The sequence below is a fragment of the Micropterus salmoides genome, unplaced genomic scaffold (assembly GCF_014851395.1).
Source record: "Micropterus salmoides isolate LMB-PRFRI ecotype aquatic unplaced genomic scaffold, ASM1485139v1 Ms_hic_scaffold_10, whole genome shotgun sequence".
Lineage (NCBI taxonomy): Eukaryota > Metazoa > Chordata > Actinopteri > Centrarchiformes > Centrarchidae > Micropterus > Micropterus salmoides.
In genome coordinates, this window is record NW_024040041.1 from 4,350,857 (window position 1) to 4,365,887 (window position 15,031).

Below are 15,031 nucleotides of genomic sequence, written 5' to 3' on the forward strand. Positions count from 1 at the left end.
TGATTTCTGTCAAGGTCCCAGGAATGTGTTTCATTTAACCGGAAACATGTCGAAACAGCCTTCAAAATTAAGTTTAAATGTTAACGTGGTAAACACTCACCAACTAACTCTTAGTGCATTGTTTAGGCTGAAAAGGTTAATTCTATATCATGTCACGGCAAAAATAATAACAATAATAATTTAACATTAGTTTTCCCGTTGAAAGTTCATATATAATTGCCAATATGGTTTTATTGAGAAATTCCCCCGGAAGTGATATGTATTTTCCTGCTCAGCTGACACTCCCACGTATCGATGACGGCCAAAAGAAGCCAGACGACAACAAGACGCGCACGAGACATCGCAGACAGCGGGAAGCCTGTCTCCTTGTGTTGAAAGGTAGGTGAACGGCTTTTTATTCCACACGAACACTTGCGGCTTTATTCACATCAACAGTTACTGCTGTGCACCTTGTTTATCTCTTCCTCCTCGCGCTGATGCTCGGGTACCGTAGAGCCGCCGGCGTTGCTGGACTGGCTTCATAAAGGTGCGCGCGCGTGAATGTTTAATAACAAAACGCTCACAAAGCGCCACACGGACGGTGTGTAAGAAAATCCAGTGGTGTTAGCATTTAGTTTCTCGGCCAGCCTTTGTGTGTGTGTGTGTGTGTGTGTGTGTGTGTGTGTGTGTGTGTCATCACTCTTTGTTATTGTAACCCCTGAGACTAATTAGAAGACCCACGTGTGTGTGCGTGTGTGTGTGTGTGTGTGTACCATGTTGGGGGTGTATGTGTGTTAGGCGTGGGATACACTTTGGATAACGATACAAAAATGAACAATTATAAATAATAAAGAGAGGAGCTTGTGAAACACGCACACAAACGGTGCTGATGGGGTTCGGGTGACGTCACAAACCGTGACCACGCACTTGACATCCTCCACCCGCTCGGGCACACACACACATACACACACACACAAACACACACAATGCAATATGATATGATATTATAGTATAGATTTGGACATTTCATTTTAAAATAATGTAACAGTGGCATAAGATGTGGGGAAAAAAGAGCAGTTTATCTTCAAATCAAGCTTCATACTTACATAATTTAAAATAAGGTTCATTAGCCTACAGAGAGAAACAACAACGCAGTTAAAACCAAGTTATAATGTTTACGAGACTGCAACACCACCTTTCATATATGTAATGGGGCGTGTGTGTGTGTGTGCACCTGGCACCATTTGTTTTTTTACATACTGGTGCAGCTGAGCAGATGGATAATGGTGGGAGGCAAGGGAGGAGGGGCAGTGATGTGATGTGTGTGGGGGGGGGGGGAGGAGAGGAAGGAGGGAGCACTGGCGGGGGCATATGGGTGAGAGAAAGCATAAAGGGTGGGGGCAGTGGGGGGCTTGATTGTGTCGGTGGGAAAAGGTGGAGACAGCGAGGAGAGATGAGGAGGGAAGGAGGATGGAGGGAGAAAGGCACGAGAGGAGGATGAGGGTAGCAGATGGAGCTGACAGCACTGTGTGATCAGTAATTAGGGTGTGTGTTTGACTGTTTTGTAGTTCATTTTTTATTCCTTTCTTTTTCTTTTCCAGCGTTCTGCATTTCTCTCTTTCAGCTCTTTAGTAAACTTAGTTTGGGATTTTCTGATACATTCTGGTGAAATTTCCCACTACGCTGTCCAGAACAGTTTTGTTAAAAGTTATAGTTCTGGTTTGTGAGAAAGACGTGCGTGACACTTTATTTACCATGTAGGTCGACTGAGAACAGATTCTGATTTGCAACGGCGATCTTGCCAAGAGGATGTATTGTTGCAGCACAATGTAGTTTCACATATAAATATACAAAATACAAAATGCCGTATATAACATATATACAGTTTGTGGAAGGTGACGTTGGTTCAGAGAGGTAGGTCAGCTGATGTTCAAGCCGCCTTTAAATAGCAGATATTGCTCCAAGAAATATTCTTTTTCATCTGTAAACTGTCAGATTAATATTGGAAATGGCTGGAAAAATCCAGTTTTGGCCAGCTTCCTCCTTCTGTCCTGCGTCAGGCCGTTTCTCTTTAAAAACATCCTAGTTTTCTTAATCCTGGGGGGGGGGGGCAACTTTCTTTGCATCTGTATACAGTTGGATTGGATTTACCAGAATTAGCATATGCGGTTCTGGTCACATTTGCTCTCATCAGCTTGCATAAAATCAGTGAAAAACATTAGTGAGTGATTTGGATGTAAATATCACTTTTCAGATGTCATGATTTCCATCTAGCCTTCCCTTCATCTTCTTCTCCTCCTCACATGTTCAGCTTTTCATTTTACGTCATTCTCTCTTCTGCTCTCTCCTGCTCTTGCCTGAGGTCTTGTGTAATGCCTACTCTAGCATAAGCAGCAAGGGAAGTGTGTGTGTCTGTGTGTGTGTGTGAAGGAAAAGCTGAAGGAAGGCAGGTTGCCATGGCAGCTACGGGCTGTAGCAGCGGCTTTGTCATGGCAACCCATGTAGATAGATAGATAGATAGATAGTGGTAAAGCTGCAGAAGTAGAAGCAATTCACATAATATAGGGTGTGCCTCTCTTCCAAAATTTCTATTGTATTGTGTCTGTTGTCATGGCAATGTATAGATTAGTCACGCACCCACATCCCCCTCCTCTCTCTCTCCCTCCCTCTCTCTCTCTTTCTCTCTTTACTATCCCTCTGTCTTGCTCTTTCAAGATGAATGCTCAATTCCAGAACAATCGGTGGCGCCTCACCTTCCCTTGCTGACATCACTGTTGTTTGTGTGTGTGTGTGTGTGTGTTTGTTGTGGCGTGTTGTGGTGGGAAAAGGAGGAGCTTTCATATGATTGCCGTGGGGTGATAATACAAACAGGCATGGACACACACACACACCGCCGGCTGCAGCTCCATGTTCATGGTACAGACATGAGAGCGGTATGCCATCTTCTCATATAACTCAAGCAAGGAAGCGAATAAGCGAATTTCCAGAAATGTCAAACTATTCCTTTAATGTCTTTGAATATACCTCTCCCTTAACCGTGTTTCCTTACACATTGGGGGTTTTTTTGTTTGCAACCCCAGCATTCTGTTGTTGGGTGCTATGGCTGCACTGAAGCAGTGTGGGGGTTAAGTGTCTAATGGAACCTCTACAGTTCAGGTCTCATTTCTTACTTTTCCTCAGAAACAAAGCAAATACGCAAGATGTCAAAGTATTCCTTTAGTTTCACCAAAAAGAGTTTATTGAAAGTGTCACCTTTTCTGCTGCTAAAACTTCCCTCTCCTTCTGACTCACTGTAAAAGATGGACTATTGTCTCCACTCTCTCTCTCTTTCTCTCAGATTGACTGAAGCTCTACCATGCCTGTGGCCTCCACCAGGACAGAACCTGGTGAGACCAGACACCTTCCTCCCCATTAGCTCCTGTCCTGCCATATGACTATTCACTATGTTTTACAAAAGGCTATAGAATGGGTAAAAACTGAATTATGAGTTCAAGAAAATCTGACTTAAAGGGAAACCTTCTATGTGGATGTCTAGTCAGTGTTGATGGTATAAATTGTCCATTAAAGCAGTACATTACTCAGTGCGTGCTATAGTGAAAGCAGAGTTCTCCTGCTAGCAGAGCAATGCTGGTGTTCTGACTATTTATGCTACCTATGGAGATGTGCTACTTTGCAGTTCTTTGCATGCAGTAAAGGGTAGGGGTAGGGTTAGACGCTATGTATTTGCAATAAGGTATTTGTTGACAAGAAAGCATAAATCGTCAGAACACCAGCAATGCACTGTATGCAGTATAAAGTTCATTTTAGCCATCTAAAAAAGGCAAACCTAAAAAAAATCAATATCACTTTAATTGTAGGATAGAAGATTTTTTAATGGGAAACTGAAGCTTTGTATGCCTTTTTATAGATACTTTGCTGTCCCCTCAAAATAACACATCAAACAGCCATTATGTCTAAACCGCTGGCAACAAAAGTGAGTACACCCCTATGTGAAAATGTCCAAATTGGGCCTAAGTAGCCATTTTCCCTCCCCCGTGTCATGTGACTTTGTTAGTGTTACAAAGTCTCAGGTGTGTTAAATTTGGTGTTATTGCTCTCACACTCCCTCATTCTGGTCACTGGAAGTTCAACATGGCACCTCATGGCGAAGAACTCTCTGAGGATCTGAAAAAATTTGTTGCTCTTCATAAAGATGGCCTAGGCTATAAGAAGATTGCTGCGGAGGTTGAAGGGGTGGGGGGGTCAGCCTGTCAGTGCTCAGACTATACGCTGCACACTGCATCAAATTGGTCTGCATGGCCGTCGTCCCAGAAGGAAGCCTCTTCTAAAGATGATGCACAAGAAAGCCCGCAAACAGTTTGCTGAAGACAGGCAGACTAAGGACATGGATCACTGGAACCACGTCCTGTGGTCTGATGAGACCAAGATAAACGTATTTGGTTCAGATGGTGTCAAGCGTGCGTGGCGGCAACCAGGTGAGGAGTTCAAAGACAAGTGTGTCTTTCCTACAGTCAAGCATGGTGGTGGGAGTGTCCTGGTCTGGGGCTGCATGAGTGCTGCTGCCACTGGGGAGCTCCAGTTCACTGTGGGAACCATGAATGCCAACATGTCCTGTGACCATACTGAAGCATGATCCCCTCCCTTCAGAGACCGGGCCGCAGGGCAGTATTCCAGCATGATAACGACCCCAAACACACCTCCAAGACGACCGCTGCCTCGCTAAAGAAGCTGAAGGTAAAGGTGATGGAGGGGCCGAGCATGTCTCCAGACCTAAACCCTGTTGAGAATCTGTGGGGCTCCTCAAACAGAAGGTGGAGAAGCACAAGGTCTCTAACATCCACCAGCTCTGTGATGTCGTCATGGAGGAGTGGAAGAGGACTCCAGTGGCAACCTGTGAAGCTCTGCTGAACTCCATGCCCAAGAGGGTTAAGGCAGTGCTGGAAAATAATGGGGGCCACACAAAATATTGACACTTTGGCCCCAATTTGGACATTTTCACTTAGGGGTGTCCTCACTTTTGTTGCCAGCAGTTTAGACATTAACGGCTATGTGATGTGTTATTTTGAGGGGACAGCAAATTTACACTGTTATACAAGCTGCACACTCTCTACTTTACACTGTAGCAAAGTGTCGTTTCTTCAGTGTTGTCACATGAAAAGATATAATCAAATATTTACAGAAATCTGAGGGGTGTACTCTCTTTTATGAGATATTGTATGTATATGTATGCTTTTGGATCCACATATGGTAATACACTGACTATGGATAAGTACCTCACACAACCCAACTTTCCCTTTAAATAAAACTGAATTAGAATAGGGTTTCTGTTGAAACCTACCCATGTAATAGTAGCTGCAGACGCCAGTCTTTCGGCTTTAGCAGGATACTCTCTTTTTTTCAAAAGTATCTAGCTACAGAATACAATTTGTTGCAAAAAAAGCTAATTAACTTTATGCCCCTATGGGTAGGATTTAACAATGTCTGAATCTGCAGCATCCCAGTGGTAGCATAAAAAAAGAATCAGTGGCAGACAGCCATGCACGCCGATACACTCCTCTTCCGTCTCTGAATTTGAACCAGGGACACTGAGAATAAGGGGCTGAAACCAACACATATATTGCATAATTTTACATTGGGATGGTTTTAGATTTCTACAAATAAAAACCTGTGCCATCAAAATAATGCAGAAAATGCTATAATATGTGGCTTAAACCTTTAAGGGAAAAGGGCACTCTCTGTTTTTTTTGTGTGTGTGTGTGGGGGGGGTTAATATAAATGAGCTTGATCACAATGAATATTTCCATAATAATGACCAGAGGCCAAACAAATATATCAGAGTATAAAATAAGCCAAAAAGATTAGTATGTGCCATGCTAGGAATTCATTTAAAACAGTCCTGAACTGGTACAACCAGTAAGGCTCAGTCTCATTTGTCACTGTCTCATTTTCCTTGTTTCTTATTATTCCTCTGTCCCTCTTCTGTGTGTGTGCGTGTGTGTGTGTGTGTGTGTGTGTGTGTGTGTTTTAATAGTGCCCCAGGTGTTGGACGCAATGAGTGACAGCACCAACAGTTCCACCACGGCCAATGACCTGGACCTCATCTACCTCAAAGGCATCATGGAGAGCCCTCCGGTGTGGTTCATATCATTAAACTAGACTTGTGTGTATGTGCATCTGTTCATGTGCACAGAGATGCATTCCTGTTGTGTGGTTATGTCTATGTGTATCCATTTTTTAAAAGATTTTTTCTATGTATTGTAGGAGTATGAGGAGAGCCTGAAGGAGCCGCGTCCGTCGCCAGTGAGGGAGAACAACGTGGAGCTCTTGCAGGAGATCCTCAGAGACCTGGACCCCTTCACACACCGCTCCGACACTGCAGCGGAGCTCGCCCTCATACTCACACAGCCTCACTTCCAGGTGTAGAAGGCACACAGTACAGTACAGTAAATGTAAAACAGTGAAATATATAGTCCACTGTCAAAATGTCCTTCATTCTAATTGTCTGATAAAATCAAAATTTATTTCTTTGTTGTTTTGCTGAATCATAAAATAAAATTGTTTTTAATATTTGAACACAGGAAAGATCTCTTCACACAGTTAAAACAGAGAATTAGAATTTGACAAGAAGAGCAAATAGTGGTACATAATTTTTAGGTCTAACTTTTGTTTCTTACTTTTTTGGCTTGTCAGTCTCTACTGGAGACCCATGATTCAGTGGCGTCCCAGACATGTGACAGCCCCCCCCCCAGCCCATGTGATTTTGTGGATCATGAGCCGGAGGAAGGCCACAAAAACAACCTGCACCTGCCACCTGACGCAATCCGCATGGTGGGCATACGCAAAGTGGCAGGGGAGCATCTGGTAGGTTACACCAAAACATTTCACATGGCTGAGTTCATCCCATGTTGGACCTCACTTTTTATTGTCCAAGCTCTCTTAGTGTTTGGTATAAAGGCACTGATTCTAAGATGCAGTGAAAATATTGATATTGCATTAAAAAAACCTGAGCCTCAGGTCCTCATTCCTTAATGTGCTTTTGGTAAAACAGTACAGTACTACTGTAGATCCTGGTTTTATGATAATAGATGATAGAAACAATAGCCCACATTAATTGTGTTTCAGGGTGTGACGTTCAAGGTGGAGTGTGGTGAGCTGATTATAGCCCGCATCCTCCATGGAGGGATGATAGACCAGCAAGGACTGCTGCACGTTGGAGATATCATCAAAGAGGTATGGGAGACCATTACATTTATATAGTTATTAATTAAATTAAAGTATGCCCTTTACTGACCCCTTCTATTTTTTTTATCAGTGCTAGAATGGCTAACAGAGGACTCAGAAGCATGACTTCAGACACAGGAAGTTGAGTGAAAAAAGTTTACATGCAAGTCACGTTTGGTCCAAGGGAAGTCAGTAGAATGGCAAAAGTATTCAGATCAAAAAGCTGAGACAGAGTAGGGGTATCACTAGGGGTCAGACATTAAAATTGCTACAGAAAAGGGTATAACGAGACACAGGTGAGATGAATCAGGGCATGGCCGCGAATCACACATGCAGCGAACACAGGGACGAGAAACACAGACTCTGAAATAAGGACAAAAAAAGAGAGAAATGGGAGAAATAAAAAGACAGGGAATACTAAACTGAGAAAGAACAAGAAACCAGTGTTGTCACAATACTGGAATTTCTAACTTTGATACATTACCTTGAAAAATATCGATATTCGATACAATTTTGGATACCACGGGGAAAAATTGATGCAACTTTGATTAAATTACTGAATATAATTGCTGAGTTATCTTATCAACTTATGAATGTGTGTTAAGCACTTCTGACCTTAGTCAAAGTATTTCCTATCAACTGTAACTCTGCTGTCTGAGATTCCTCAGGTCTAACAGCTCTGAGGGGGATTAGTTTGAGAATTACCTTATCTTACAGCTATCTTATCAACAACCGTTTACTGGGCCATCTTGTTTGATACTTTAGTGATGTTGAAATGGAGACTTCTCCAACCTCTCCAGGGTCTTTATAAAGGACGGCGTGAATGAGACGAGATGAAAGCGCTGTGAGTGACAGGAGGCGGGGCCGTGTGGGCGCTGCAGCAGTGTGTGCATCAGCTCGCTGTCGGGGAGAAGAGAAGCACATTTTCTGCATCAATACTGTGGAAAATGAATATTAAAAACGTTTGAAATATTCAGAATCGATATGTTTCAAAAAATCATTATTTTTGACAACACTAGTCTGTACGATAAACATGACTCACCAAACGCCGCAAATGTGGTTAATGTGTCAATTGAGAAACTTCCTTTTATCCAATGTGTTGGCAGGTTAATGGACGAGAGGTTGGCCAGGACCCCAGGGTGCTGCAGGAGGAGCTGCAGGCAGCCAGTGGAAGTGTAGTTCTGAAAATACTGCCTAGCTACCATGAAACCATAACACCAAGTCAGGTAACAGATAAAAACAAAAATGATTAGAAATAAAATAAATTGAATTGCATACCACATCAAATTCATCATTGAGAATGCAAAAACAGACCAAAGTGCATATTGAGATAAATACCTGTGTCTATATCTGTGTTTCTCTAGGTGTTCTTTAAGTGTCACTATGACTACGACCCGGCCAATGATAACCTGATTCCCTGTAAGGAGGCGGGCTTAAGGTTTGAGACAGGCGACATCCTTCAGATAGTCAACCAGGATGATGTCAACTGGTGGCAGGTGCAGTACAAAAACAGCTTGTGTACATTAGAGCCTGACCGATTTATCGACGTAAAATCAGACCTAGAGCCCCCTTATATAGCCAAAATGGTATAATCCTCATTTCATAACAGTTTCTGTTTGGCAGGCCTACACAATACATACACTGTTTCCTTTAATGTTCATTAGTAGTAGTAGTTTTACATTTGTCTCTTTATTTATCAAAATGTTAATGTATGTGGTTGGATGTATGTTCAGCATTCTGTTATGTTATTTTGGTAAGGTCTCATAACAAAGGGCATAATCTTTGTTCAGAAAATGGGTATCGCCTATCAGTCGGGCTGTAGTGGACATGTATGCATGTGTGCTTAAAAATTCACTTCTTTGTGTTCTGCTGATTCTACAGCGAGAAAGATCAAATCAAGTTAAAATCAAGTAAAAATACAGGGCCCATGAGGAGGTTTTGTTATGAATGTATATACTGTGTGTGTGTGTGTGTGTGTGTGTGTTATACAGGCCCGTCATGTGGAGGGTGGTAGTGCGGGGTTGATCCCCAGTCAGATGCTGGAGGAGAAGAGGAAAGCATTTGTCAAGAAAGATGTGGAACTGGCGCCTGCAGGTAACTGAAACCAAAGAATAATGAGAACAAAGTAAAGATGGTGGCGGTCAGTGAAAGAATAGAAAAGGAAAAGTGAATTAGCACAAAAATGAAAGCAGATCGGAGTATAAAGAAAATAAACTGTTTTAATTCTTGAATTCATGCATGAGTGATACATGAAAAGCCCTTTAGGGCAAATTCAGTTCACTTGAGAGAAGTGCAGCCTATGTCTTTAGCAGCTGTCGAAATTCTATTACCGTAATACCCTACTGTATATTATGAGCCGTTGTTCCCATCTTCAGTCTTCTGCTTTTGTACACTGCCATCTGGTGGTTAAATGCGAGGCCTGCAAAGGATTGTCAGATAGATTTTTAGTTGGTACCCTAAGTACCAATGATGAGAGGAGCTTTAATAAACCTGGGGGTTATAGAAATGTTTTTGCCAAGCTAAGCTCTTGGCAATAAAGTGATTAACTTTGACTTTAATAATGTGAAACTATATAACTATATATATATATATATATATAAATACATAATATGAATCTTGAAACGACCATTTACAGCACATGGTTAAACAGCTCTATGTGGCAGGAAAGGCTCCACTCTTTGAAGGAGCTATTAACGAACTAATTCCCTCAATAAAGCACAGGACATCTCAGTTAAAAAGCTTAAAACATAAGGAGGACGCTGCTGTGATGGAATGTGTGTATCAACAGAGAAACAGGGAGACGTTTCAGCATATGGCTGTTACGAGTCAGCTGCCGAACAGCTGGTGAATGAGACAGTGATTGGGAAGCTTGAATGATGACAATCACCCAATGCAAGTCTGACTTCAGTGCCTGAACTCACCATATGCTCCATTCATGTGACAGGAAATCTTTGTACTGGTGTTGGAGGGAAGAAGAAGAAGAAAATGATGTATGTGACCACCAAAAACGCAGGTAAGAAAGCCTGTCCTGTAAAACGTATCATCTGTTTGGCTCTGTAGTTAAATTATGTCCATATTTATTTATAGTTCTTACGGTTACATTTATGTGGGCGGCGCAGTGGTCCAGTGGATTCACTTTGGCTACACAGCAAGAAGATCCCAGGTTCGAACCCATGCAAACTTTGCATGTCCCCGTGTCTGCATGAGTTTCCTGCAGGTGCTCCGGTTCCTCCCACCATCAAAAACATATTAGATCATCCGGTCAGTGCCATTGACCAGGACAGTGGCAAAGATCTGGAGTTGGTTCCCGGGTGCTGTACAGTGGCTGCCGACTGCTGCCTTGAGGGATGGGTTAGATGCAGAGAATGAATTTAGCTGTGTCCTCTGTGAAACAGTGAAACTTTGTCTTCCTCTCTTCTTTCAACTCATATCTGTCTTTCTCTCCCCCTTACTTTCTGTCATTGAATCCTTCCCCTCTTTCTTCCTCTCTCAGAGTTCGACCGACATGAGATATTGCTCTACGAGGAGGTGGCCAAGGTCCCGCCTTTCAAGAGGAAAACTCTGATTTTGATTGGTGCCCAGGGTGTGGGGCGGCGGAGACTGAAGAACAAGCTTCTACTGAGGGATCCACTCGTCTTTGGCACCACCATTCCATGTAGGGCTGACGATATGGTTTGACGATAGAAAAACGTCTGTCGTTTACAGTTACGCTCTATCGTTTATATCGTTATGTCGCAAATTCCACACTCCATGATACTTTGGTGAGGGAACAACGCTTTGCACCGCGGTGAAGTTAGTTTGAAGTTGGACTTTGACGTCTGTCGAATGTCCAACTTGAAACTAACTTTGCGGTCCGTTCTTCCACATGTGCCGGTGTTGCAGGGAAGAAATTTGCATTAAAAATAATGGACGAGCCACACAACACTATCCAGCAGTGCCAGCCATGATATGTGTAGCGTCAGTTCGCTAATCCACAACCTAGCTAACATTAGTTACATTACTTGCTGTGTCGTTGTTCACTCTATCATGGTATTTGTCATGGTGTTGGATTTTTCCAAAATTGCTTAAGTTACCCCACCTGCCTAATGCAGAGAAATATCCCGAGTTACAGTTAGAAATGACCTATATCGGGATATGAATTTTTTGTCATATCGCACAGCCCTAATTCCATGTATGAAATCTGTTATTAAAGTAGTCTCCTGATAGGCACAATAAAGTTGTATAGCTTTAACTAAGAGCAGGTTCAATCTGATACAGATAACACTTGTGATTCGGACAGAAAATAATATTTTAAAACAAAAGCTTCTTAAAGGGAACCAAAGAGGAAGGGGAAATGTATGCGTGTACATACATGACGGGGTTTTTGTGTCCATCCAGACACCTCCAGAAAGCCCAAAAAGGAAGATCGCGAGAGTCGGATGTACGCCTTTACCAGCCGCAGCAAGATGGAGACCGACATCAAGAACGGGCGCTATCTTGAACATGGAGAATACGACGGCAACCTGTACGGAATCAAGATCGACTCCATACATGAGGTGGTGGAGGCGGGGCGCGTCTGCATACTGGACGCCAACCCTCAGGTACACAGCCCATTAGCAATAAATAAATGAAATGCATTTGAACCCAGTTTCAAACACACCCACCCCTGCAGGAATCTGATCATTGCTTCAGAGTCCCTCTGTCTATGTGTAGAGTGACAGAATAGAAGCTGTGAATGAAGAATTGTAAATTGTTGATCAACACTATAATCTACTTGTTAGCGAGTAATTGTAGTAGTAGTACTATTTCTGCTATCATTCACACTGATGGTTGATTTGTCAATTTTATATGCAAAATACAGGGTCAGACAGGACCCATGTACATGAGGTGGACAAAATATTAGCAACACGTGTCATTGTAACACAGTCTAATACAATAACAACACCAAGTACAGCCTCAATAATATACTGTTGACAGAGCTTTATATTTTTATGGTCCCTCCTGGCCACATTAAGGAGCTCAATTCAGTCAGTTGAGTGTCATGTGCCTTGCACAAGACATCAACTGACATTGCAGAAGAGTACAAAGTGAGTCATTCACTGGCACCAGGCAGGAATCTCTGACCGGCTGGTGGATCTGAACCCAGTTGTGGAAAGTCCAAATTAAATGTATTTGTGTATTCATGTTGCATTCTAGTCTCTCAAACTGCTGAGGACCTCCGAGTTCTTGCCTTATGTGGTCTTCCTTCAGTCTCCGGACTTCGAGGTGCTCAAGGCGATGAACCACTCAGCTGTAGAGGCAGGGGTAGTCACTAAAACACTGACGGTAAGAAACACTTTCATACACATGTAGAGAAATAGAACATTTTCAGCCCAGGAAGTAGCGTAAAACTCGGTATAGACTGTAAATAGTTCACAGAAGAGGTCCTGTGATTCCAATAACAACATGCAAAATCAAGTCACGTGTTTTCCGTCTCAGGATGAAGAGCTGCAGAGGACGATCGACGAGAGCGCTAAAATCCAGTCGGCCTACGGTCACTACTTTGACCTCAGCATCATCAACGACAACCTGGATGAAACCTACCGCACCGTCAAGGCCGCCCTGGAAACGGTTTCTAAAAACCCCCAGTGGGTCCCCGTCACATGGGTTTTCTAGACCAAGGCTGAAGGCAGAGGAGGGAGGGAATGCCAGGATGAAGGAAGGCACTGAAAATCTAAATAATAGTGTGTAAATAATGGAAGTTCTTTTTTAGACTTTGTGAAGTTTCCACATAGATCAAGACCTTAGCAGTAGCTTAGCATCAAAAAACTATTTTCTTGCTAAAGTAACAGCTTTGCATCAAAATGACCTTACTTACACAAGGTATGAAGGTTGAAGGTATGTGAATAAGACAGCTATTATTTCAGCAGGATTATATTTTTCTGTGCAGGGAGGATAGGAAGGAGGGTATAGAAAGAAACGAGAGAGACAGAAAAAGACGGCGGTGGAAAAGACAAATGAAATCGTGAATGTCAGATTTTACCTGGACACATGAAGGACCGTGTGTGTGTGCCTGAGCATGGACTTTAAGGCTTGTAAGTTTTTTAATGATTTGTGCCATTACTGATGCTCATCAGCAGATGTCATTGTTTACATTTCATGATCAAAACGATCATTACTGATGGTTACACTTAATCTGCAGGCTATGAGGGCTCGAAAAATGTATTAGCAGTACCCGATCTATTGATTATTTGTTCGCTTAATTAACCAAAAACCAAAAATGTAACTTAGAATGTTGACGCCCACCACAACCTACAAGAGACCAAACACATATCTTAAAACTGCTTATTTGTTGGTCTGGCAGTCCAAAAACCCAGAAGTTGTCAAATTACAACAACATGAAATGAAAAAGGCAAGAGATTTCTCTTATTGTAATTAATTGACTTGTCATGATTAATTATTTGGCTAACACATGCAACGCTTCAGTGGGTGTGTAACACAATAATACAGAAGCTACAGATTTCCTCAGATTTGTTTTTTTTATTGGAGAATGTTATACCCGACAAACGTACGATCGAGCGCCAACAATGACAACCTCACAGGCCATCTGTTCTCTGTGTTACATAGGCCGCCTTTCCTATCTTGTTCTTTATTTTAATGTTGTCACACACACATTCACAGGCACTCCAACTACACAAAAACTATACAGGTAATGAAAAGATAGAAAGCCATACAATTTGCACATCAATATATTAAATCTACGTGCCATCCTTGTAGCTAGAGAGAAAAAGCCACAACTAGAATCATCTTGGGGGAGAGTTGGTTGTATGGAAGTACTGCCATCATGTAACAACCAGGCACAGTGGTGGACCTGAAACAACTTCTAACTAAGTCAGTGTGAAAGTCTATTTAGGTAGATATATTTCCAGATTTACTGTCAGTGTTAGCATTGTTAGCTAGCTAGCTGAAAATATGATAGCTGAAAATTACTTTTAACAATTGAGTGACATTCAACTAGCTCGCCAACACTACTTCTACAGCTTCCTCCAGCAAAGTATGTCAACTAGTGTGCAAATAAAATGTGCAGAGGAAAGTGATGATTAGTTGACTCGTTACATTATAGCCAGGACCCCCACAAGGGGTCAGAAGACAAATCGGAGGGGCAACAAGATGGTTAACAGGATAGGAAACAGAAATTGTACTACTTCAAAATCACTTCTTTTTTCCAGCTATGCCCGAAATCACTTTTTTGTCACATTAAACAAATCCAACCTCTGATGAGGGGTCAGTAGTACACAATGCTTTGTTTTAAAGGCTCAGATGAATCACTGCCTTGAAGCCCGGTCACACCAGCAATTAAAGAGGTCATATTATGCTTTTTTGCTTTTCCCCTCTCCTTTATTGAGTTATCTAACTTTTTTGTGCATTTAATTTGTTTGCAAAGTGAAAAAGCCCAAAGTCCAGCCCAAAGGAAGTTCCCATCTCCCACAGAAAGCTCTGCTCTGAACTGCCTGAAAACCGCTCCTTTGTAGTCTAGCCTTTTCCTCTTTCGTTTCACAGGGAAACACGCATCAAAATGCTCACCAAACAGCTAGTCAGACACACCCTCAAAAACACAGATGGAAAAACAGTGAGCTGCAGCACACCTCTCCTCTCCTTTCCAAACACTAGCTACCCTCCAGGCAGTCAGTGGACATAAAGTTGTTCCTGTGATGTAGAGACAGAGCTCAGTTAAAACTTTATGGATGAAAGATACTTTTGTTACAGATTAATAACTCACCACTCTGAAACTCTTGCTCCAGTCCATGTTGCCAAGCTGGTCGGCAACATGTACAGCTGAACCGAAGCCGTGTTTACCGGCTTCTCAGTGACC

General features: G+C 42.4%; 1 protein-coding gene across 1 annotated transcript; it reads left to right on the forward strand.

Moving 5' to 3' along the window:
* Positions 1-274: 274 nt before the first annotated feature.
* On the forward strand, positions 275-14,538 carry mpp2a (membrane protein, palmitoylated 2a (MAGUK p55 subfamily member 2)). Its single transcript, XM_038692166.1, has 14 exons — positions 275-378; positions 3,317-3,365; positions 6,011-6,111; positions 6,241-6,396; positions 6,670-6,840; positions 7,102-7,209; positions 8,307-8,426; positions 8,565-8,696; positions 9,192-9,294; positions 10,145-10,213; positions 10,694-10,855; positions 11,578-11,780; positions 12,376-12,504; positions 12,658-14,538. The coding sequence occupies exons 2-14, from the start codon at positions 3,335-3,337 to the stop codon at positions 12,832-12,834; spliced, it is 1,662 nt and encodes a 553-aa protein (XP_038548094.1). The 5' UTR covers positions 275-378; positions 3,317-3,334; the 3' UTR covers positions 12,835-14,538.
* Positions 14,539-15,031: the final 493 nt, after the last annotated feature.

Coding starts and splice junctions, on each gene's coding strand:
- mpp2a (XM_038692166.1), top strand. CDS start 3,335: ATGCCTGTGGCCTCCACCAGGACAGAACCTG. Junction 3,366..6,010: donor CTCCACCAGGACAGAACCTG/GTGAGACCAGAC, acceptor GTGTTTTAATAG/TGCCCCAGGTGTTGGACGCA. Junction 11,781..12,375: donor TACTGGACGCCAACCCTCAG/GTACACAGCCCA, acceptor GTTGCATTCTAG/TCTCTCAAACTGCTGAGGAC.